Source organism: Loxodonta africana, chromosome 1, assembly GCF_030014295.1.
Source record: "Loxodonta africana isolate mLoxAfr1 chromosome 1, mLoxAfr1.hap2, whole genome shotgun sequence".
Classification (NCBI taxonomy): domain Eukaryota; kingdom Metazoa; phylum Chordata; class Mammalia; order Proboscidea; family Elephantidae; genus Loxodonta; species Loxodonta africana.
The window spans coordinates 222,356,729-222,383,482 of record NC_087342.1 but is presented as its reverse complement, the minus strand read 5'-3'; the positions used below and the strand labels follow the sequence as shown (position 1 = coordinate 222,383,482).

The 26,754-nt window shown below is 37.3% G+C and overlaps 1 protein-coding gene across 1 annotated transcript; it reads right to left on the bottom strand.

Annotated features, from left to right (window-relative positions):
- Positions 1-242: 242 nt before the first annotated feature.
- On the bottom strand, positions 243-5,285 carry VIP (vasoactive intestinal peptide). Its single transcript, XM_003404091.4, has 4 exons — positions 4,969-5,285; positions 2,876-2,998; positions 1,840-1,944; positions 243-1,059 (listed from the first exon to the last, which is right to left on the bottom strand). The coding sequence occupies exons 1-4, from the start codon at positions 5,073-5,075 to the stop codon at positions 924-926; spliced, it is 471 nt and encodes a 156-aa protein (XP_003404139.2). The 5' UTR covers positions 5,076-5,285; the 3' UTR covers positions 243-923.
- Positions 5,286-26,754: the final 21,469 nt, after the last annotated feature.

Here is a 26,754-nt window from a genome sequence, read left to right as displayed (position 1 = left end):
ACTTGGGACAAAACAAAGATCTCTGAGGCTAGTGAATATTATATATGAACATATATAATCTTAGTGTTTACAATAACTCCTACAGAATTGTAATCTGGTGGGCAAAGACAGTCATCTTGTCTGATCTTCTCACCCACGCAGAGTTATCCTTAAAGTTCATTGTAAAAACAAAATCGATCAGAAAATAAGAGATAGAGCCCCACTTCCTAGGTGCTCTGCTCCAATATATACCCAGCAGAGAAAGATGTAAGTTTTATAGCATCTAAAAATACAGATGGTTTCATTTGGTAAAATAAGGGTATTGTACGTGCACATGGAGGGAAAAGCAGATTTCAAAGTTTCCATGTGTTACTAAATTGTGGGTTGGCTGCATCTTTCTTTCTTCCTTCCTATCTTTCTTTCTCTTTAAATCAGCCATTTTGATAAAATCTGTCCCAAGATCCTATCTGGATGTCTCCACAGCCATTATTGTCATCCTGGGCCCGTTAAACATCCATTGCCGTTGAGGCAACTCTGACTCATAGTGACCCCATAGGACTAAGTAGATCCACCCCTAGGCTTTCCAAGGAGCAGCTGGTGGATTTGAACTGCCGACCTTTTAGATAGCAGCCGAGCTCTTAACCACTGTGTCACCAGGGTTCCATCAGCCCAGGTGTTACAGTAGAATCAACTATAAAACAATGGCAATGTTGAAGGCCCAACCCAGAGATACTGATTTCCCTAAGACTGGATTTGGGTAAAGCCTGTACGTCAGTATTTTTAAAATTCTCCAGGGTAGCCTAATGTAAGCCAAGGTTGAGAACTACTGCTTCACATAACATATAGGCATGTGCAAACCACAGAGTAGGACGGTAAGTCTCTACGCAGAGTTTGTGTTTTGAAAGCCATGCACAATTTGTCATTTTAGCAAGTTCTCTTTTTCTTTACCTCCTCTTCCCATTCAGAATTGAATTCAGGTATTTCTTTACAGCCATTTGTTTTCTAAGGCGGGTATAGTTGTCAGTGAAGACTGCATCAGAGTGACGTTTGATTGGTGAATTGTCTTCTGAGAGGTTATTGCTAAGGAATGTGATGAAAGGAAATCAAAGAATTTTAACAAGGAATGGTAAATGCTCCAATGTTCCAATGTTTTTAGGAGTTATATAAAAAGGAATTCCAACCCAATTCATTTTTGATCATAAAAAAGCTAAAAGAAAAATACACTGAGCCTAAGGCTAGGGGAACTAGGAATAATCAGACATGGTTCTGCATCTACTGGAACTGCCTTAAGTCATATCCTGTACTGACTGAGCAAATAATATATCCAAAAAAAAAAAAATGGTGGGGGGGGGTGGAGATGGGATACTTGAAGTGGTGGTCTACCATAAGGAGTAAAATTCTTTTAAAAATAAAGACTTCTTTAGAAGCTATGCCTCTCTGAGCAATGCCACCTAATTATTCAGCTATCGACCATTTAAAGAAAGAACCAGCCCCATGCTTGCTTCGATCAGGAAGTAAAAAACAAGTCCTATAGCTGACCTTAAAATTTTGCTCCAGTTTTTACTGTGTCTTATTTATTTTTTAATGTGTCTAGTTCAATTTGATGTCAGATTTGGAAATGATTGTTATTTAAGAAAAATAAGTGTGCCTGGAGGCAGTGTGATATTGCTAGAAAGCTTTGTTTTTTTAATCCATGGGCCTGGTATATTTTATTCAGGAATATAAATTATTTTTATTTAACTAAATCAAACATTATCAAAAGGCTATCAATTTTGAACAATAAATTGCTTACAGTGAAAATAACAATTTGCTTATTAAGTAATAATAATGCTTTTGATAAAAATGATAAATTCTCTTTACCTAACTCGTTTTCCAATAAGGGATTCAAGGTATTTTTTGGCAGAAAGCTGACCCAAGAATCTACTATAGTCACTGGTGAAAACTCCATCAGCGTGTCTGGCATTTCTAAAATAAGGAAGAAAGAATAGCTATTATTTTGTAAATGATTTTCTAAAATATAATTTTGGCTCATTAAATAACAAAGAAAGTTATTATGAAAGCTTCCTCTAAAGTGCAAAAGGAGACTTCCTAACAACCTAACAAAAATATTTTCTAGTCATTCGTCTCAAGATATATTCTATATTTCCAACCTAAGAATTCGAACAATTAAAAAAAAAAAAAAAGAGCTTTTTAGGAAGTATATCTAAATATTGAATATACTCCTTAGTAGAATCCTTAAAACTAATTCCTCTTTAAGAAATGTTGGTGTGAAAAATACATTTAAACTAGTTTCTGATTATTTATTTATGGTGCTTCATTTCTACTATCTTGAATAAAAATACATGCAAGAGGAAAATATCCTGACTTTTTGTTATTTCTTCTGCCAAAATATTTGGAAGCAAAACTCTCTTAAGATAGAGAGGATCTTAGGGACCATTGTCCAACCTTTTATCCAAACAAGGAGCCTTTTATACAGCTACACTGTTTTTGAATGCTGCCCTGACAAATTGTTCCAGGAATGAAAAGCTCTATTAGACACCATTTCTCTACACTGAGACGAAACTCTTGCGTTAGAACCTACTCCATCATAGAATCCTAACTACTGTGATGTAACCAGGGTTAGAACAATCTCTGTTGTTGAAATTCTGTGCAACAGAATGTAAGTGAATGGTTTGTTCAGCCTGGTTTGTTACAACCTTTCTACATAAAAATCATGCATTACTAAATTGTGGGTTGACTGCATCTTTCTTTCTTCCTTCCTATCTTTCTCTTCAATAAATCAGGCTGAATGAAGCCAAGACTCATGGAAGCCTATAGCATTATGCTAAAGAAATAGCTTCAGATTGAGACAAAACTAAAACATTTATATTTCTAAAATAAAACTCAATGAACTCACCTGGATACATCATAGTAGGGTGTTTCATTTTCGGCCAATGCATTTTGCAAGATGTCAGTGTCCACCTTTAATGAAACTTGATCAGGTTCATTTGCCCCTTCAAATGGTATTCTGTCACCCAACCTATTAGGGAAAAATAGGGTGGAAGTATAATACATCCCTTTCTTATAAGTGCTACTGGTTTTATAACAATTTGAAATAAAAAACTAAAACTCTTGGGAAGTATCTCATTCACAATATTTGGATAGCATAATTGAACTTAATGGCCTCTGTAGTTTATGAGGAAACCCTGGTGGTGCAGTGGTTAAGTGTGATGGCTGCTAACCAAAAGGTTGGCAGTTTGAATCTACCAGGTCCTCCTTGGAAACTCTATGGGGCAGTTCTACTCTGTCCTATAGGGTCACTATGAGTGGTTTATTAGAATATAAATAGTGAAATTTTTGATTATCCCATAACATAGATGTCTGACAACCTGCACTAGCTTGATGTACCAAATGTAAGAGCTACTTTGTTCAATCCTATCTAAGTGCTAACTAAAGTATACTTCCTTGAGAACATCTTCACTTTGGAAAGTCAAAAGATTTTACAAGTAGAAAATTTTTATACAGAATAGGAACTTGGAATTCTGTTTCATATTCAGTATTAAAAATTGGAGCAGTTTGCACATATGTTGATGTTTAGTGTCATTTGTTTCAAACATCAAGAGCTCAGTATGAACTGCTTTCTTTCTCTAGGTTCCTCAACTTTGCTTTAGAGCTTTGTCTTGGCCAGCTACATTTTTCTTTATTGATTGAATCAAAAGAATTCATCCATCTCTGTATAGTTACTCAAACCCAGTACATTTTGTGACCTTTTGGTTTCTAGTCTTACGTATTAACAAAATCTTAATAAAGGATGTATGACGCTATACTAAAAAATGAAGAATAGTCACATCTATATATGGAACATAAGTATATTTGTGGATGCCTGCACATTTGAACACCAGCACACTATTAGAATTGTGTGTATGTATTTGCATCATTAGGATAAACTTCCAAAGAGTGTGTCTCCTGCTCACTTGTGTGTCTTTTGGTGATGTACTAGTTGGTGGTCAGTAACAAGGAGTCCTAGCAGTCAATGCAAATTTCAGCATTATTGTGATTGTTCATCTCTTGTGATACAGCCATTCAGATAAACCATTCTATTTACTTATCAGAGTAATACAGCAAGTAGTTTTAAGCCAGTTTCACAGAGAACACTAACAGCCAAGAAATTACTCAGTCAAATGAGCATAAATCTACCTTGAGCAGAGAATCAGGAATGGGCAAATTAGAAAAGATTATTTTTATCTTTGATACAGTGGTACCTGTAAGCTGGAAGGAAAAATCAAGCTAATGTAGTTTTCAGTTACTGCTTACTTCTTTAGCTTAGAAGTATTTTATTTCAGATAAAGTTTTAAATATGAGTTATGTTATGCTTTACGAATTTGAAATATGCAATACTTATACAATCCCTAGTCAGTGAAACTAGGGATTTATGGTTAAAGCCAAATAATCATAATTTACTTACTGGGGAAGGTTATCTCAGTAAATCAATCATCCCACAATTTCTAATATTGGCAAATTGATTCTGCCTGTAGATTTCTGTCAAACATGATTTTATACAAGTTTCACTAATTGCATATTAATGTCATGATTATTTAAAATAAAATATTTCTGTTCTACTGAGTAATCTTGAAATGAAACTATAATGAGATTATCAAGTAAACATCTCACTTCAAAAACTGAACTGAACTGATACAGCAATGCATAAAAGCTTATTACTTATCTAAAACTGGTTTTGGACAAAAAGAAAGTCAAATTCACCTTCTACCTTATTTGGAAATGTGACCTGCCTTACCCATAGACTAAGCCCAGGCCCTGTCTCCAATGCCCTGGGCGTGAGTTCCAGGACTTGGAGTCACCCCATTGACCTGATGTTGAAAAGCACTTGCTCAAGAGATGTAAATAGACGACACCTGATTTAAAAACTTGAGTCGTCAAAAATGACATACAGGAGATTCCCATTTAGATGAAGAAGGAATGTCCAACTGTCTGAATTGAAGCAGAACTCACCTCAGAGAAGGGGGTGCTTTGAAAAGAGGCCATGCCAGTGCGTGCGAGAAGAAGACACTGCAAAGTGTCAGAAGCAGGAGGAGCTGGGACTTACTTCTGATTTCCATCTCTGGGCCTTTAAAAGGAGAAAGTCACATCAGCTTTCCAGTCACAGTGCCCCTGCTGCCATTTGGCAAGGTAATTCGGAATGTCTGAATTCTCAAGTCCTTCGGTGAGTTTGAAGAAAGTAATTTTCATCTCATAGAAAGAGCTAAACTGCAATATGGTTACTATTTAAACCAAGATTTCTTTCCGTGACGGATGCTTCAATAAAAATTAGGGTAATTTTTATTATGAGTTGGAACTGACTTGACAGCAATGGGTTTTTGTTTTTTATCTCTCACCTGGCACATGGTTGGCCCAAGCATATATTGAATGCCATATTATATATTTTCACATTGGTAGAAATTACCCTGAGGACAATTATAACAGAGTTGGAACATCCAGGTTTAGTATTTTTCTGACTAGGAAAACAGCTGCAAGAAACTGTTTCTCCTATTTTTATGCTTTTTGTATATGATTAATATGAATCTGTGATATCAACTATTTGATTATTCTACTCTGGTAAATTCTAAATATGAATATATATATACAAAAATACTTTGTATATACATTCTTTTTTCTTCTAATTACAGATATTACTAGAAATTTATTTCCTGCCTGAGTTTGAATAGTGAAAATTAATGCAAAAAATTATCATTGAGCCACATAATTATAATTGAAATAAGTTTTGCCATAAAATTTTTAAAAATCTTAAAAATGAAGCTTGTATTTTTTACATCTAACCCATTTTATTTCTAAATAGTTTCTAAAAAGAAACTCAGGAGTTCAAGGGCTTTTTCTTTGGCTGTCTGTAAAGACCACAACATTTAAACTTTAAAAAGAGGCAAAGAAATGCTTCAGAGGTTCACTTAATCAGCCAAGACGGGAAATAAAAAGCACAGCACTTAAAAAAAATAGGTGGAAAACGTCAAAAACACATGTACCCAAAGAATCCTTCAGTCAAAAATTTATATGCAACCAAATAAAAGCTGGTTGAATGTATTAAAAAAAAAAAACAATATTTAGTGAAAGAACAGGCAGGATAAACCATCTTCTAACCAAAAGAATTCTGAAGATCTAGTCAGATGAGAGAAGTTGAGACATTTTTATTCTTACCAGCTGACTTGAGAAACTTACCTTTCTGCTGTTGCTAAGGAGGAACATTATAGAATTCTTTTCGAGAGAAAAACTCAATATAGTCTGAGAAAAGTTTCAGAGGCAGGAAAAGAAAGGAAGGAAGGGACGGAGTGAGGAGGAAGGAAGGAACAAAGTAACAAAGGAAGAAAAGAAAGAAGGAAGGCCAGGAGGAAGAAAGGGAGTTTTCATTTACCTTGCCAAGTAAAGTTCCTCGGGAGCTTTCAGTTCTCAAGGACAGTATCGGAGCTGTCTTAGGTGCTGAAGTCCTGTGAAGCCGGAAAAGGCTCTAGCAATTCTCTTCCCTTAGTGCTAAACCAGAACTTGCACTGACTAAGGGATGGCATATAAATTGCCAGCTCTGCTCTTCACTCTACCCTGACCAGCATTTCAAAGCCCATCATTTTATAGGGCTCATGCTTAGGGCTGAGCAATCACAAAGCTCTCTGAAAGACGTCATAGTAGCGCTCCCATGGGATGAGTAAGACTTGAAGTTATTTAATTGTCATTACATCTGATCTATATAAATTTATAGTGAGTAACTTCAAGATGGGAGATACAAAGAGGAAATTTACTTTTCTTTAAACAAAATTTATTTTGCTTTAAACAGCTTAATGTGGAATGCTTTGATCTTTAATTTAGTACTAAAGAAATAAAAGAGTGATTATAGTGTTGTAGCCAGGGCCACTGGGGTTCCTTCAGAAAATAAGGATTTCATGCGTAAGAACAAATGCAGAAAGCAACAAACATTTATGTTCATATGTTTACAAATGTATAATTCTCCTTTATTACGTAGCATTAATTCTCCAACTGCTTTCACATTTTTATAGTATTCATGTAGATTCTGATATAAGCTTTCTTGAGATCTATCCTAATTTTAAAAGCACCTAGAAATAATTTTCAATCTTTCTATTAATATTTTTCCTTTATGGTGAAACTAACCCTTGGGTGAAACTTTCAGAAGGGCTCTAAGATAGTATACTATGCATGCTGGTGTTTAAAGCATTAGCAGCACTGCTATTTCACATTTGTGTAAAATGTTATAACGCCCAGTGGACTTTCACATACACTGTCTCAACGTGATCCAAAGAATAAGTTGTTATCAGACTGTATTCCTTGAGATTCATTTTTTTCTTCCCTTTTGAAAGTTATCCTAGTCATTTTTATAAGTCCGTGCATTATGTAGGATAATTTTGTCTTTCTCTCTCCTTCCCACACCAATTCCAGTTGTTTTTTTGTGTGTTTGTTTGTTTTGTTTCTTAACATTTCCAACTCAATCACTTTTCAAATAATAAGTTGGAAAGCATTTTTAAAGAATTTTGAAAAACACTTAATTTCTATGTGTGGGGTTGTCAACTCAAAGTAGCCTAGCATAGATTCAATCAGAGTATAAGGTCAAAATGTAGCTATACAAACAGTTTCATTAACAAAATGAAATACCTTCTTCCCTTCCATTTTTTAAAAAGTTTTTTAACTTAAAAAAAATTTCCAGTGTATTTATTCTTTTACATTCTTGTTGGAAAGTTCCTCAAGAGAGGAATGAGCTAAAGCCTTCTTTCTTCTACTTTAAGCTTTTAGTTTCTATTTGCTTTGTTCAAAGTCAGGCTGATCCAGTAAAAGAATATCTTGCTATTCTTAATCATATTTTCTAATCCAGTTACAAGAAAAAATTAAATGAATTAAATTTCAAAATGTCTGGAAATTTTTTTTTTCCAGTTGACAGCTCTGATTTAAACCAGAGTTCCTGTGGCTTAATTCCAGGATATCTTTTTTTGCCTGATTATTACAAACTGGACGTTGCAATGTTTGTCATGTGGAATTTTTTTTTTTGTCTCCTTAGTTCTTCGTCACCCAATTCTCAGTGAAGCAATTTTATTTAAGAACAGCAAAAGCAAAGTAAGATGATAGAGAATCACAAAACAATGCTGAATAACAGAAAAAAAGACACTAAAGTTGATTATTATAGAGCCTAAGGAACTACTTAGCTGTCACAAAGAGTAAAATACAGTAGATGTTTTCCAATGGTAAAGGAATTTTCTCCCATTATAATAATAAAATACAAAGCAAAAAGAAATAGTTCAATTTTATTACCTCTGAATAAAAAAAAGTACTAAGTTAAAGAACTGCATTTTTTTTCCTATGAAAGTAAACTAGAAAGCAAAATGAATTTCAAAATGGGATCATAGCACCACCTGCAGGTTCAAAGCCTTAATTCACAGATTTAAAAAATTATTTTTTTCTTTTTTTTTCAACCAATAACCCTGTACTAGCTAGCATACAGATATTTCAGAAAAATAAACATAAGAAAAAAATATATCATGGTTGAATTTATCCCGAATATTTTGTTGCTATGAAACTCTGTAAACACAAAAGTACAAGCATTACTTTACTGCTGAAATCTGTTTTTTCCTTATTTTGACAAGTCTTTCCATAAATACACAGCACAGATGAAAATGGATATACAAAAATCATAACCTCCCCACATCTTTAGCAAAACTTATTTCTTACATTAAGGATTGTAAGTAAAGCGATGTTTGTAATAAGGGAAATTATCACTAGCTTATACAGCTAGTACCATCTTTCAGTTCTGAGCAGCTGAGATCCTTCTTTAACAAAAAGGAAACTGATGACCAGAGAGGTTAAATAGATTTTGTGAGGTGAACCAGGTGGTTAATGAAAAAAATGGAATTAGAAGCCGGTTTTATGAGCCTGATTTAGCATTCTTTCCATTAAGGCCTGGTAATTTTCTGTCAGTGCTATTGCTATCGCAACTATTGATGCTAACAGGCCTGATAAGAAAAATGAAAGCTGATAAAAAATATTGGCATCCTCGACTCTCTTTTTTCACTAAGAGAACCAATGGCAGAGAAAGAAAACTGGTATCCTAACCTACTACATTCTGAAAAAAAAAAAAATTTTTTTTTTTTTTTTATTGTAGACGCAGATAAATCAGAGGGAAGGGGTTTTTCAAATTCAGGAGATAGGCAAAAACTCCGGTTCACTCCTTTTTCCTTAATGCAAAGAGCTAATGTTGCTGTTAGTTGCCATGAAGCTGGCTCCTTCTCATGGCGGCCTTATGTGTAACAGAACAAAACATTGCCCCGTCCTGAGTCATCTTCGTGATCGTTAGTATGTTTGAGACCATTGTTTCAGCTATTTTGCCAGTCATCTTATTAATGGTTTCCCTGGTGTTCTGTTAACCCTCTACTTTAACAAACATTATTTCCTGATGACATATCCAAAGTAAGCAAGACAAAATCTCACCATCCTCGCTTGTAAGGACCATTCTGATGGCATTTCTTCTAGGACTGATTTGCTCCTTCTTCTAGATACCTATAGTATATTCAAGTTTCTTTCCCAACACAATTCAAATGCATCAATTCTTCTTCTCTCTTCCTTTTTCGTTATCCAGCTTTCATACGTGCAAGAGGACACTGAATAGACCACGGCTTGGGTCAGGCGCACTTTTGTCATCAAAGTGACATTTTTGCTTTTTTAACACTTTATACAGGTCTTTTGCAGCAGATTTGTCCAATGCTATATGTTTGATTTCTTGACTGCTGCTTTCATGGGCATTGATTGTTTATCCAAATAGAATGAAATCCTGACAATTTCAATTTCTTCACCATTTTCATGATGTAGTTTATTGGTCCAGTTGTTAGAATTTTTCTTTTCTTTAAATCAGGTGTAATCCATACTAAAGGTTGTAGTCTTTGACTTCAACGATAAGTGCTTCAAGTCATCTTCATTTTCAGCAAGCAAGGTTTTGTCATCTGCATACCATAGTCTTCCTCCAATCCTAGTGGTGATTTCTTCTTCCTATATCCAGCTTCTCAAATTATTTGCTCAGCATACAGTAAAATGAAAGGATACAATCATGCTGCACGTTTTTTTGAGTTTTAAACTACACAGTACCCCCTCGTTCTATTCAAACAACTACCTCTTGATCTATGTACAGTTTCCTCATGGGCACAATTAAATATTCTGGAATTCCCATTCTTTGTAACATTCAAAATTTGTCACGATCCACGCAGTCTAATGCCCTTGCGTATTTGATAAAACATAGATAAATATCTTTCTGGTATTTATTATCTGCTTTTAGCCAAGATGCATCTGACACCAGCAATGACATCCCTCATTCCATGTCCTCTTCTGAATTAGGCATCAACTTCTGGCAGTACCCTGCCAATGTGCAGCTGCCCCTGTTTTTGAATTATCGTCAGCAAAATTTTGCTAGCATTGGGACATTAATTATATTGTTTGATAATTTTCACATTCCATTTGATCACCTTTGTTTGAAATGGGAACAAATATGGATCTCCTCCAGTTGGTTGGCCAGGTAGCTGTCTTCCAAATTTCTTCATATAGACAAGTAAGTGCTTCCAAGGTTTCACCCATTTGTTGAAGCATCTCAGTTGGTATTTAGTCAGTTCCTAGAGCTTTGATTTTTACCAATTCCTTCAGTACAGCTTGGACTCCTCCTTTCAGCATTTGCAGTTCTTGATCATATGCTACCTCCTGAAGTGGTTGAGGTTGACCAATTCTTTTTGGTACAGTGTCTGTGTATGGGCCTTTCATTTTCTTTTGATTTGTACTACTTCATTCCATTTTTTGTACATAGAACCCTTTAATATTGCAACTCGAGGCCTGAATTTTCTCTTCAGTTGTTAGAGGCTGAGAAATGCCCAGCATGTTCTTCCCGTTTGGATTCCTAACTCCAGATCTTTACACATGCGATTATAATATTTTACTTTGTCTTTTTAAGTTGCCTTTTGAAATTTTCTGTTCATCTCTTTTAATTCAACTTTTTCCCACTTCCTTTAGCTACTCTGTGCTTAAGAACAAGCTTCAGAGTCTCTTCTGGCACCCATTTTGGTCTTTTTCTTTTGTCCTGTCTGTTTAATGACCTTTCGCTCTCTTCACATATGATGTCCTTAATGTCATTCCACAACTCTTCTGATCTTCAGTCATTAGTGTTCAGTGCATCAAATCTATTCTTGAGATGGTCTCTAAATTCAGGCAGGATGCATTCAAGGTTGTACTTCGGCTCTCGTGGACTTTTTATTTTCTTCTGAAATTGCTTACAAGCAATTGATACTCTGTTCCACAGTCAGTGCCTGGCTTTGTCTTGATTGATAATATTGAGCATCTCCATGGTCTCTTTCCACAGCTGTAATGGTATTTGAAATACAGTGGCATAGATTCCGGCATCATAGCAGCACACACGCCACCACATTACAACAAACTGACAGATGGTGGTATGTCTTATTTGGGTTGTATTTATCATATAATTGTCTGAAAGTAGATTTTGGTGGGAAGGCTATTGAGAAATCACAAAAGCACAGAATTCTGGGTCTGGAAATTAAATATTTAAAAACAATTTTATCTACTTCATAACGTCACCTTGCAATGTGATATATGTGCCCTCCCCTACTATATATACATTCCACGTAACCAACCTTCAACTCTTTGGTCCCCTACACTGAGGGTGCAGGAGACACGTGGTCAACAAAGAGGGGTAGAGTTTGCCAGTGGAGAAAATATAAAACAAGGATGTCTAATTCCTAGCTTTCAATTTTAAGAAATCTGCAGTCTAGGTGTTAGATTGAAAGATTTGATAAGAATATAGTTGACTGAGTTCCCATGGACCCTGTATCACTGCGTTTGTCTTCTCCAGACCACAGAAGAGTCTTTGAGATGGGGAAGAAAAGAATCTATTAGAACTAGAGAACGCATCCAACCCTCTGCTCATAGTTGGTGGGGGTTTATGGTAGGGCTAAAGGGATCAATGATGCGACTCTGCCCTATTAACCTTGGAGGACGACATGAGAGGCTAATTTGGCTACATTTCATAACTGTTTTCCCTGAGACACAGCAGACTGTGGGGGAACACTTTCAGCAACAGTACAGGAGGAAGCAGGAAAAGCTGTATGACAGATTAGGTAGATCAGAAAAAGTGCCACACGCCCTGCATGGAAGACTCCAAGAGCCTTTCAGTGAAACAAGGGTTGGTGAGGGCCTATGACTGGCCAGTGTGCAATGATCATATATGGGGACCATTTAACTGCACATTTTGGTCAATTGCAAGATGGCACAGAAGCATCTGCCAAGGACCCAGATACTACATCCCTGAATCCCTCTCAACAACTTGGAGCTATTCTGAACAAAAGAAGGAGAGAACAAATCCTGAATCAATGGGATATTAAATATAAAAATTTTTGAGTTTACCCAGAAATGACTGAGATTACATTGTCTGTGGACTAGAGGATCAAAATAGAAGTTGAGTTAGAGAAAATATTTTTAAATAATTTTTTATGTTTGTTTCTTACTATGAGGCCTATAAAAATTTGTATTTGTTATTCATTTATGAATGATCTTGAGTTTTGTATGATCATGCTTTGCCTAGAAGGAGCTTGCTCTAGATCCTGTATCCTACTTAGTAGCAAACCTGGTTTAAAAGAGACCCTGAATCAGAAGGCCAGTACCTTTGAGATCTGTCCTAGAATCATGAGGCTGGCTTCGGTACTGGCTGCAACATGTCTTTATCCATCCCATTTTGTCCTTCCCTCATCCTAGCAGGAAGCATCGAAAGAAGTTGGAAGGAGTACACAGAGTCACTGTACCAAAAAGAATTGGTTGACATTCAGTCATTTCAGGAGGTAGCACTTGATCAGGAACCAATGGTACTAGGAAGAAGTCCAAGCTGCACTGAAGCCATCGGCAAAAAACAAGGCTCCAGGAATTGATGGAATATCAACTGAGATCTTTCAACAAATGGATGCAGCCCTGGAAGTACTCACTTGCCTATGTCAAGAAATTTGGAAGACAGCCACCTGGTCAACCAACTGGAAGAAATCCATATTTATGCCTATTCCAAAGAAAGATGATCCAACTGAACACAGAAACTGTAGAACAAAGTCATTAATATCACATGCAAATAAAATTTTGCTGAAGATCATTCAAAAGATTTTGCAGCAGTACATTGATGGAACTGCAAGAAATTCAACCCACATTCAGAAGAGAACGTGAACAAGAGATATCATTGCTGCTGCCAGATGGATCTTGGCTGAAAGCAGAGAATACCAGAAAGATGTTTACCTACATCTTATTGATTATGCAAGGTAGTCAACTTTGTGGATCATAACAAATTATGGATAACATTGTAAAGAATGGGAATTCCAGGACACTTAACTGTGCTCATGAGGAACCTGGACATAGATCAAGAGGCAGTCGTTTGAACAGAACAAAGGGGTACTGTATGGTTTAATGTCAGGAAAGGTGTGTGTCAGGGCTGTATCATTTCACCATATTTATTCAATCTGTATGCTGAGCAAATAATCTAAGAAGCTGGACTATATGAAGAGGAAAAGGCATTAGAATCGGAGGAGGACTCACTAGCAACCTGCATTATGAAGATGATACAACCTTGCTTGGTGAAAGTGAAGAGGACTTGAAGCACTTACTGATGAACATCAAAGACTACAGCCTTCAGTGTGGATTACACCTCAACATAAAGAAAACAAAAATCCTCCCAGCTGGACCAATAAGCAACATCATGACAATCGGAGGAAAGATTGAGGTTGACAAGGATTTCATTTTACTTGAATCCACAATCAATACCCATGGAAGCAGCAGTCAAGAAATCAAACAACATATTGCATTGCGAATATCTACTGCAAAAAAATCTCTTTAAAGTGTTAAAAAGCACCGATGTCACTTTAAACACTAAGATACACCTGACCCAAGCCATGGTGCTTTCAATCACCTCATATGCATGCATGCGAAAGCTGAGCAATGAATAAGGAAGACCGAAGAATAGACGCCTTTGAATTATGGTGCTGGGAAGAATATTGAATACACAATAGACTGACAAAAGAATGAACAATTTTGCCTTGGAAGAAGTATAGTCAGAATGCTCCTTAGAAGCAAGGATGGTGAGACTTCAGCTCATATATTTTGGACATGTTACTAGGAAGGAGCAGCCCCTGAAGAAAGACATCATGCTTGGTAAAGTAGACGGTCAGTGAAAAAGAGGAAGGTTCTCAATGACATGGATTGACACAGTAGCTGCAACAACGGTCTCAAGCGTAACAATAATCATGAGGATGGTGCAGGACTGGGCAGTGTTCCATTCTGTTGCATGTGGCACCATGTGACTCAGAACCAACTTGATGTCACCTAACGACAACAACAATGTCCTAGTTGGTCTCCAGCTTCGATGCCCAGTTCCTCTCCTTAGATTTCTTTAAGCCATTCCTAGGCCCTCAGTTTCTCAGCTTGTTTCTTTTGTTTTGCCTAAGTTCAGTATGACTTCCCAGTGCACCTGACTTGTGCCTTGATCTCAGGGCAGATCTGATGTTACAAGCTGCACAGCCCTGCCCCTTGCTCCCAGCTGCCCAGCTCTGCTAGATACTCTCAGTTAGTTGACCCTCTGGACCGCACTCCACTCTTCTCCACCTAGCTTTCTTTCCTGGAGCTGACCTCTGTGGACTGCTTCATCTATACTCTGTGGTTCTCTGGCTTCTGGTTGGATGTAGCCAAAGCGGGGACACTGGTAGGAAATCAAAGGGACTGAAGTAGAGAGGAAAGAAAGTTCTGTTTATTCATCCCTCCTAGGCTGCCTGCCTTCCCCTAAGACTGAGCTTCTGTAGGTTGTTCCCACTCTTGCAACTGCAATTCCCATGTCTCCTGGGGTTCCAGCAGCAGCTCGTTCATCCCATTTCCCCCTTCACTCCTAGTGGTGCCAACAATTTCCTGCAGAGGCTAATTTATGGGTCATTGACCATTCCACTGGTTTCCCTTGCCTACATCTTTATTAAAGTGTCCTCAACTAACCTTGGGGGAGAGTTATGTGTGTCTCACCAGGACCCCACCTGTTACACTCCCCGTGCCACGCATAACCTCTCACTTCTAAGAAGAGCCAGAGACATTTAATTGTAGGTTTGAACAGTCTGCTCATCTTTAGGCTTGGAAGGTCTGCTCATCTTTAAAGTTTTAGTATTTTTAATGAGAGTTGGGAGAATAGTCCATGTGGAAACCTGGAGGAATGTCACACTGGCCCTGAGCAGGTCTGTTGAATTGGTGAACAATCAATTTTTGAAGTTTGCAGCTGAAACACAAATAAATTAAAGTTTGTTCAGTCCCTTGAAGCTACTTAAGTCCCTCCAGGAAAAGAGGCTGAATCTCTTGCTGACTCACATCCAGAGGAAAGGTCAACGTGCTGCCAGAAGCCAAACAGCAAACCTTGATTGAGGTCTTTGCTGGGCATAGCAGAACAGTCCTCGGGAAGGAACCCAAGGCAAACAGACTCTACCTTTTCAGAGTTCCTGGCACCTGGTCCTCAGGAAAGAGAATCTCACTGTCTATGAAGCAGGAGTTGTGGCTATTTGATAAACACTTTTTGTTTATTTTGTTAATCATCATTCTGATATCCTGTATCTGTAGTCATTTCATTATACTTTCCAGTCCGTGAGACTCATGTTTAATTTCTTACTCATAAAAAGGTAATTCTCAGCTAGAAAGGATTTCAGATAATTTAGCTCAGCCACTTTGTTCTGAGATATTACAGCAAAGCCAATATTCAAATCTATATCCAAAAGAGGCAAGTGACTTCCAATTGAGTAGCAGAGCTAGGATTAGGAGCTTTCTTTTCTCCCTCCAAGTTCGTTGACTTTTTTGGTGACTGTGTGGAGCCAGCCAAATTAGCAACCCCAAGAACAAAGAATATATTGGGAAAACCAAGGTGAAAGGAAAGAGTGAGGCAGAGGGTGTGATTACTTTTCCACAGTACTGCCGGAGTATTTTCAAAAGACTCTCTCTGATCTTATCACCCACCCCCTTGCTTAAAGTCATTGTATGGTTTCCCATGGCTCTCAAGCTACAGCCAGACTCAAGGAAAGGCTTCCATGTCTGCCTCATGCCACTTTCATCACTGGCTTCTCACTGGCCTCTACTCCATCCCTCTGTAATGCATTCTCAAACCACGCTGAACAACTTTTAGTTCCTTGAAAGTTCTGCATTCTCTTTGGCCTCTGGTTTTTCACACATACTGTTTTCTTACTCAGGAACACTCATCCCAATCTCTCTGTCTTTTGGGTCTTAGCTTACGGGACACTTTTCCAGAAAGATCTCAACCCATTATCCTGTTAAATCTGGGCTAGGTTCCATGCTTGGGCTCCTATTCAATTCTGTATTTCCCCTAATATAACATTGAGCTTGCTGTATTATCACCCAACCAAAAACCAAACCCCTGCGGTTGAGTAGATTCCAACTCTTGGTGATCTCATAGGGTTTCCTAGGCTGCAAATTTCTACGGAAGCAGACTGCCACATCTTTCTCCCTCAGAGCCACTGATGGTTTTGAACCGCCAACCTTTTTGTCAGCAGTTGATCACTTTAACCACTGCACCACGAGGGCTCCTTGTATTATCACAGCGCAAATTTTTTTTTTTTATTACATTTCCTAACACCGCAGGCAACTTCAACCTGTGAAACAAGTATAGTGCCTGACACACAATTGTGCTCGGTAACTATTTTAGATAAAAGAGTAATTAAGATTGATATTTTGTTTATTTCATCTTTATTAGGTTTGTACTCAAGCACTTTTTTGTTGTTGTTACCTTGGTCCAAAGTTCAATACTTCTTTCCTACTCTCATCTCCAACTTAGTAGTAGTATCCAATGCTTTTTGCACAAATCCTCCCAGTTTTCTCTTTTAAAAAATTGTTCAGCCATGTCCTTTGTTTCTCTAGAGTGAGGTCTTACTATATGAGAAAAAGGTTGCTTTTTAGTCCCTAAAAGGAATATGAGGCATATACTAGGAGCTGAACTACTTCATATTTCCTGTGAACTAGAGGTACCTTTGAAGAACTGAAGGTTCTTCAGCTCCCATACTAGATAGAAGCCCTTCAATTAACGCTTGATTAGTTATTGGTGAGAACTTTAAGCTAGACTTACGCTGGTCTAGACCAGTAGAGTCCTTGGCAAAGGAAAAGAAGGTGAATAACCCATTACCCCTTTAAAATACTTTTTATCACCATTCTGTATTTGACTCCATAATACTATATCTATATAGGGTTTTTGTTTTTGTTTTTGGTCTTAGTATTTTCACGATGTATTGAGACAAAGAGTTGATTTAACTACCTCCCTCACTGGAACTGAGTCCTATGCATCATTACGCTCCCAATACCTGGTACACTGCAAGTCCCACCCAAATGCTTGCTAATAACAATGAAATCAATATTTTAAATGGGAAAAAAGAGAAAGGTCATTTTTAAAAACATTTCCAGTGAGTGTTATTTAATCTTAATGTTGAATCTCTTCTACTTTTGAGGCTGAAGCAAAGAGAAAAAAAATCCAGAAATTCTCTTACGCAAAAAAAAATGTTCCAGATATTGTTTTAATTTGTAAAACCGCTCAAGTTGTATTCATTGAGTTCACACGGCAAGTTGTTTCCAGACTTTGTGTCCCAAAGAATCAGCTCTCTGACTATGTGGTTATATTTTAACTCTACATCGATGGTTGGCACACTACAGCTGCCCACAGACCAAATCCAGCCTACTGCCTGTTTTTGTATGTCCCACAAACTAAAAAGGATTTTTACATTTTAAAGTGGTTGGAAATTTTTTTTTACATTATATTTTTTAACATAAAAATTATATTAAATTCAAGTTTTCAGGGTCTCTAAATAAAACTTTATTGAAATGCAGCCACACCCATTTGTTTACATATTGTCTATGGCTGTTTTTGTACTGTAATAGTGGAATTGAATCCTTGTGACAGAGACCACATGTCTTGCAAAGCCCAAAATATTTCCTATCTAGCCCTTTACTGAAAAAGTATGTCAGCTCCCACTATTCATCAACTGAATAGTATTTAATATATATTAGTTTTTCTTTTTAGTGAAAATCTTGGTGTTAATAAATTAATATACTACATTTACTGAAATTGTCTCATGAACAACAACTCTGAAATATTTTTCTTTTTTCTAGTTGAGGCAAAGAGAGGCCAGCTTGATCAGAATATATTTGAATATTCAGTATCATCTGTCTTTCACTAGCAGTTTACACTTTAAAATGTCAGTTTCTAAAATGTGAATGGATAAATGAAATATTAAACATATTTATTTGCTGGCCAAGTTTGATAAAATAGGTATAATCTGTTACTCCTGACCCTGGGGGAAAAGAAGTTATTTTATTTCATTTTCCATTTTAATAGGGACACAGTCAAACACTGTCTCAGCTCTTAAGGAGAATAAAAACCAGTGGAAAATACAAACATTCAATAAGTAATTATAAGGTTTGTTGACCTATGGAGAAGTGCCATGTATTGAGAGAACCAGAGCAAGTGTTTCTACAGAATTTATATCAATGCTGAGATTTGCTGAGCAGGTGTGCCTTGGCAAAAAAAAAAAATGGAAGAGGGAGGAGCATTCCAAACAAAATGAGAAACATTTGAGAAGGCCTTGAAATTTGGTATAAATGAGATATTGATATATGTTAACTGATGAATCAATTGACTGATCTGTAAAGATCTAAAGAAAGAGGTTAATAAGAGGAAGATGCAGTCACGGGCCAGGAAATTTCTAACCTTTATGAAAGATTTAGGACTTTATTTTAAGGGAATGAAAAGCCAATATGTAGGGGTGCAATGTGAGCAGGTATCTGTTTTTAAAAGCTCATCTTGAAGCTCTGTAGAGTACAGGTTAAGTACTGGGTGCAGAAAGACTGGTCTATCAGACTGATGAAAAATCAGTTTTCGAGCTTCAGAGGATAGTAAAGTAGTATTCTCTCTTAGGATGAATGGGCCTTTATAGGCACACAGAACATGAATGAAACATACGCAGGCTTCATGCTGCCTCCAATCTCACTATACACAGTGGAGACAAAGAGGAGAAGCTTTATTCAAAAAGGCGAGTTGAGGTCTAGGCTGAGTTTATTGTGGAGACAAGGGGCATAAGTGGGCACAATCTTAGTACCCACAGATCTTCAGAAAGCTGAGTCCTTCGGTACAGAAATTTCTTCTTAAAATTTTTTTGTATATAATTTTATTTATTTTGTTGTTGTTGTTGAGAATATACATAGCAAAACATACACTAATTCAACAGCTTCTATAGGCACCACTTAGTGATGTTGAATACATTCTTTGAGTTGTGCAACCATTCTCACCCTCTTTTTCTGAGATGTTGCTCCCCTATTAATATAATTTCACTGGCTCCTAAGGTTCCTAATTTTTCCAGTTGCTGTTATCAATTTGATCCCATATAGATAGTTCTTAAAAGAGCATAATGCTCAAGGCAGTCATTTTTAACTAGTTAACCTGAACTATTGTTTGGTTTTAAGAAGACTTCAGGGGATATTTTTGGTTTATGGTTTAAAGATTATCTGAGGACAACAGTTTCAGGGGTTCATCCAACCTTCATGGCTCTAGAAAGTCTAGAGTCCATGAAAATTTGAAATTCTCTTCTGCATTTTTCCCCTTTTAATAAGGATTCTTTTATGGAATCTTTGATCAAAATGTTCAATAATGATAGCTGAGCACCATCTAGTTCTTCTGGTCTCATGGCAAAGGAGGCAGTTGTTCATGGAGGCAATTAGCCACACATGCCACATCCTCCTCCTATTCTTGACTCTCCTTCCTCTGTTGTTTCAAGCAAGTAAAGACCAATTGTTGTGCTTTTGATGGCTGCTTGCAAGATTTTAAGACCCCAAGCACTATGCATTGAACTAGGAGATAGAACAGAGACAATAAACATGTTATTAGGACAATAAACTGTAATGTCCCATGAAACACTGACACTAAACCTATAAACCAAGAAACCAAATCCCATGAGGTGTTTATTGTACATAAGCAGACTCAGCAGCTACTCTTTTTTTTTTTTTTGTCATTGTTGTATATATACCTATCACTCAACTTTGCCAACTCAACTTTTTACAGGTGTACAACTTACTGACAGCAATTACAATAATGGGCTGTGCAATCCTACCCTTAATCAATGTAATACTTCCATCACTGTTAACCCCCCCTTCCCCCTCGTTCCTGCCCCTGGTAACCACTAATGAACCTTGTAGTCTATACACTAGCCTTTTCTTGTCTTTTTATATAAGTGAGGTCATACAATATTTTCCTATTGTGATTGACTTATTTCACTCAGAATAATGTCTTCCAGTTCCATCCATATTGTGGCACAGAACTTCCTTTAGGAGGATACATCCCGGTACAACAGAATGTTGTGTAACTGGACATTTAGTGGTTGGACTGGCCAGACATTCAATGTCTGAAGTACCTGAGCATGAACAACTCACTAATCTTCTGAAGTGTATAGCTAAAATGTCAGTCACACACTTAAATTTCAAAACCAGAGCATTGATACGTAAATTCCAACTGCTCTATTTCAAGCAGATTATATTAGCAGCTTTTATGCTAATGACTATGGGACTTAAATACTCTCTCCAATAGTGTTATATGCCCCAAGAGGAGAAAAAGTTGCTGCAACAGTGTTAGGTGATAGTGGGTGTGTGTGAATGGGGGTGGCTTGAAAGACTTTAGAATGGGTTTTCCCTGTTAAAGCAACCAGTTAGGAGGCTATTGCAGCGGTGAAAATATGATAGTGGCTTGGTTTAGGGTGATAGCAGTGGATGGGTTTGAAAATTAAATTGACTGGACTTAGCGATTGTTTGGATGTGGAGGATAAGGGAGAAGAAGGATACAAGGAGATTTTCCAGATTTCTAGCTTAAACTTGGTGAGTGGAGGTAGACTCTACTAGAATGGGGAATAGAGGAAGGGAAACAAGCTGATTCTTGGTTAAGCCTTGGACATGTTGAGTTTCAGGAGCTCATGAGTCACGTGTATGTAAATGGTGAGTCAATGGAGGGATATATGGATCAGAAGTTCAAAAGAAAAATATGGGTAGGAAAGATAACAGAATCATTACCTTGAGGAAGGTAAAGAAAGCCATAAGTTTGGATGAAACTGCCTAGGGAGAAAGCATACAGAGAGAAAAGAGGAACTAGAACAGAGACTCAAAGCATTTCAAGATTTATCCCTGGATATAGAAAGAAAAGGGAAAAGAAGACCATTGGTAAGATAAGATAAAAACCAGCAAATATAAGTTTTCTGGAAGAAAATGGAGGGTACATTTTTCAAGGTGGTCATTGTTGTTGTTGGGTGCTGTCGAGTTGATTCCAACTCAGAGACCCCATGTGACAGAGTATAACTGCTCCATAGAATTTCCTAAGCTGTAATCTTTACAGAAGGGGCCCTGGTGACACAATGGTTAAACACTTGGCTGCTAACCAAAAGGTTGACGGTTTGTACCCACTCAATGGTGCAGCAGGAGAAAAGACTTGATGATCTGCTCCCATAAAGATTACAGCTAGGAATTGCTATGTGGAAGTTCTACTCTGTCACATGGTGTCACTGTGAGTAAGAATCAAGTCAATGGCACACAACAATAACAACAATCTTTATTGGAGGAGCTCTCCAGGTCTCGCTCTTACAGAGCCACTGGGTGGGTTCAAACTGCCAACCTTTTGGTTAGCACAATGCTCAAGGCAGACATTCTCAACAGACTTTTTTCCTTTTAGACATTTGTGTTTTGGTGATGTAGTTTTCATTAACAAGAATGGTTACTGAAAATATCAGATGACAGAAACATATTTTGAGTTGGTTGATGCCATATACCAAAATGAGAAATCCAGGAAGGGAAGAATATTTTAAAGGTATAGTGATTAATTCTGTTTTCAAGAGTTGAATTTGAGGTATGTGTGAGACATTCTAATGTACATATTTAGAAAGCAGATAGTTACGTAGGTCTAAATCCTGGATAATAATCTGGGCCAGAGACTGATTTGAGATTCACTAGTTTTTTTTTGTTTTTTTTTTTTAGTATAGAGATAGTAGTAGAAGTCATAAGATCAGAAGAGTTTACTTACCCAGGGAGAGAGAATATATAATGAGGAAAGGAGAAGCATAGGGCAGACTTTTGAGGGGAATACCAATATTTAAGGAATGAAGAGAGGAAAAAATAATGAAAAAGGGGATTGAGAAAGAATAGCCTAGAATAAAGCAGAACTGCCAAAAATGGTCATAGAAAGCAGAGCAGAGAAATCAAGGGAGGTGAGAATTTCCAGTCATGTTCCTGAGGTACCAGGATGGTCAGGATGAGAAAGTACCCCTGGATTTGACAAGTGTGAAATACCTGAAACTTCGACAGGAGTGTTTCAGTGAAGTGGTGAAAGCAGAAGTCAGACTGCAGTGGCTTGTATGAGGTAAGGAGGTGGAGAAATTGAAGAGTTTCAAGAAGCTTGGTTCTACCATTGATGAGAGACATAAGAAAATAGCTCAAAAGAAATGAGAATAAAGATTTCATTTTTAACATGGGAAAACCTGAGTATTTTTAACAGCTATTTTACATTTATAATCCCAGTCTCAGGTGTAAAGGAATATCATTTTATTTCTCTAAAATTTCAGTTCACTCATTTCTGCTGAGAGCAAATAGTCCAAACTTGCCAATTCAAGTTAATAAATACTTCTGGGCTACAACAAAGACATTTTGGGCCAATATTTAATCACCTTCAGGCAATCCGAACAGCCCTTCTGTGGTCTGGTTCTTCCTTTTCTTTGGAGGTGTTCTAGGTTTTGGAGAGCCACAGGGGAGTGGAGACTTGTATGTGAGCTGCCATCTATCCTCACTGGCTCCACTGAAGCACATCTCAGATTGCTTGTTAAGCTTGGAGTCTTCTTGGACTACTTGTCTACCATGGTTTAAATACAAAGTTTCAGGTCTCTATGCAGAATGTTTATCAACTATGACTTCCAGCATGGTTACTGAGTGACAGAACTCTATGTACCTTCAGGATCAGAGCTTCTAGGCATTCAGTAGAAGTCAAATTGAAGAGAACCTAGGAAAAATTCATCATAAAGAATTATGGTTAATTAATGAAAATAATACAATTATAATTGTTCTATATGAAAGTAACTGGGCCAAAATACATGAAATAAACTGTATTTTATATTATTTATGTCTAGTTTTTTTTATGTCAACTCAACACCAAACCCAGTACCCAGTGCCATTGAGTCGACATTCTTACATCTTTTTAACTACATTTTGGATGAGACACGAGCAACTTTTTACCTTAAAAAATTGGATGCTCTAAACCAGAGAAGCACTATTTAAAAAATCTGATTATCCTGTTATCTTCCCATTAATTAAAGACAGAGAGAGAACTTAACTCAATTGCCAAAGATTGGGGAATTGGGGAAGAATAGGAGAAAGCTGTAACAAAACTAGAAAACTGAATAAAAATAAAATAAGACTATGAAGTGGCAGCTATTTATCTTCACTGGAATTGGTACCTACCCAAACACGGCTTTCCTTTACTGCAGACGAGGTTTCAGCCAGCCCTCCTACCCAAGGGCTTACAGAATGCTCAGTCTACCAAACTGGAACCCACAAGGATCGAGGGCCCCTTACAGCAGTGCAGTGCAGGTGCAACAGTAACACATAACTGTGGCGTCCGCGAGAGTAATTACATATTATACCTATATATATTATACCCCCCAGAAGCTACTGACCAATACGTAGAATACTTGAATTCCGAAATTAAGGAATGAAAGTAAGAATGATCTTACTTACCATCATTCCCAGGGACCAACTTGAAGAATTTGTGGTCCCCATTCCAGCAAATCTGGGCTTTGTAGGTTGACAGGTCTTGATACTTAGAGGGAAAAACTCCCAGCTGTGGGAGCGGCAAAGTTCCACTCAACTTTAAGGCATAGTATCTAGTGGTGCTCTGTTTTCCACTTTTTACGGTAAAAGTTGTACCCTGAGAAGGGATGGTGGTCAGGGACTCATGCACTTCATGGAGGAAGGTCTGTGTCACTCTACCAGGTACACTATAGCATCCATCAGGTTTGCTAGCTTAGAGTGAGGGGGATCTAGAATGGGTAGTAGCAGAGAATATGAATATCAGTATCAGTTGCATGACTATCCTTTTATAATTTTCTTCAGGGAAAAAAAGACCAACCAGAATCCTAGAAGAGCTGTTTCCAGAATGTATTAAAAATCATAGGGGTGGACTGTAGCGAATGCCGTGGTATGCCACGCAGATTCCTCCACTGCTTCATGATTCAACTGCCCAGGTATGAAGTGTGTTGATGACAGACACCAGCCCTTGGCTGACAGGTCTTGGAATTGCCCTTGGCTGAAGAGAGTCACCTTGTCCAAGTTCATGCCCAATTCCTGGGGGAGGTCTACTTCCAAAAACCGGCCAATGCAGGGTACAACTAGCAGTGAGCTTGCCTTAGCTTGGGACAGCTCTGAAAGGTCATCATTCCAGAATACCCCTCAACATCAGCTGAGGCCTTTATTAAAATTACATTGCAGTTCGACTTCTTCTCTCTCTGCCCCACCTTGCTTCTTCTACTTCCCCAGAAGTTTTGTTTCTTAGTACACTTCCCAATAAACTTCCTGCATTCAAGTCTTCATCTCAGAGTCCATTTGCCAGGATTCTAACATTCAACACAGAGGCTATCCTCATTTTCAAAGGGTCGACAGAAATAACTGTCAGCTCCTTAATCAGAAAACCCATCTTCACCAATTTGGAAGGGAAATCTTATGCCTTAAAGCAATACAGACACTGCTCAACTAGGAAGCCGCCTTGGTTTTATTACATTAATGGGGAAGGAGTGAAGGGGGGAAATTGTGAGCACTGAGTTGCACTTATGTATTAGCAGGGCAGCTCTGCACTCTTCAGTCCACTCAAGGCTGAATGATTACATGTGTCAAAACTGGTCAAACTGGTGTAGGAGAGACTTTGCCAACTATGCTGATTTGAAGTGGAGGTAGCAGACAGTCCTCGTTATCCAAAGTGAGGTAGTCAGATTTCTACCTTACCAGGATCATTGGGTAATTCCTCCATATCCTGTAGGGTTAAAACTCCCTCCCTTTTATGGCACAATGGCACACTAAAACAGGGAAAATTCACTAAAACATGTGAAGTATTGTCATTATAAAGAGCTATTACTTGTTTCTTTTAAAAAATGATCACTCCAACTAAAAAATGAGCAAGAAGAAATGCACAAGGCCAATGAATGCATGAAAAATATTCAACTTTAGTAGATATCAAAGGAATTCAGATTAAAACACTGAGATAAAATGTAGTCTATCGATCTGTCACAATTTAAAAATATTACAGTGCTTTTGACAAAGAAGGCTTAAGAAATGCAAGTATAAATTATTTAGACATTCTGGTGGTCACTTTGGAAAAAAATACATACAGTATATTACAAATGTTAAAAATGTTTAAACATGTGCTGTACGATTGAACCAGAGTGCACTTTCAGAAATTTAGCCTGGGAAAATAATTAGTTAGGAGCCCAGCTATTTTCCAGCAGAAAGTGTTGACTAGCGCAAAGTACGGAAATAGCTTAAAGGTCTTTCTGCCTCAGTAGCATGTAAGATTCCAAAACACAAAGACCATAGCTGCTGTGTTCTACAATGTCTCTCCAGCATCTACAACAGTGTCAAACATGCATGATGTACTCAAGAATTATTTATTAAATTTACATTTTATAAAACAAATTATGGTAAAAGCATTAATGGTGTATCAGATACCCCAAACATGATTTTAATTATGTTTATTGAAATGGAGATGTGCTAAGTTAGCAATTACTAAAATTTTTAAAAACCTGAGAAAATGCTCTTTGGAGTATGACCCCAGTGCTTTGTATATATTGTGTGCATATACATAAACACTCCGTAGGGCTATATATCAAAATCATAATAGTAATTATCTGTGCATGGAAGGGTGTTATTGATTTCATAAAGAGAAATATGAAAATATAAAGAGGCATCCAAGAAAAACTGAATGATACAAAATACATTTCAAAGATAGCTCGTTTGAGTGATGTTTTCATTCTTGTCTAAGACCAAAATAGGGGAAAAAGAAATCATTGGGATCTAGGGAGGAGATATACCATTTAAGTCATTTTGAAAGATAGAAAAGTTAGAAAAATCAATGCACTCATCAATTGTAGCTTTTTCTAAGAAATAGCAGGTTTCTAATGCAAAAAAAAAACAACCAAACCCAGTGCCGTCGAGTCAATTCCGACTCATAGCGACCCTATAGGACAGAGTAAAACTACCCCATAGAGTTTCCAAGGAGAGCCTTCCAGATTTGAACTGCCAAACCTTTGGTTAGCAGTTGTAGCACTTAACCACTAAGCCACCAGGGTTTCCATAGCATTAGAATTATTGAATCTTTATAAAAATCCCCAAGAAGGCAATCCATTCATGATTCGTGATTTAAAGTGTAAAGGATCAAAATTTAATAGTTCTAGGGTCTAAAATCTTCACTTCACTCAAAAACAAAGTGGGGTCTATATAAGCTATGAGTATTCTTTAGGTTAAATGGGCATATGAGTTGTCAAAACTTCTTAGTTGCTTTGCCTGGATTAGAAACATTGTCAATGCTGGGGTTTTCTTTCTTTGTCCTCAACAGGACCCTCAAGTCAATGTATCTAAGAAAGAACTATTTGGCAATTTACACTGGGCTTCAGACATGGTTTCATC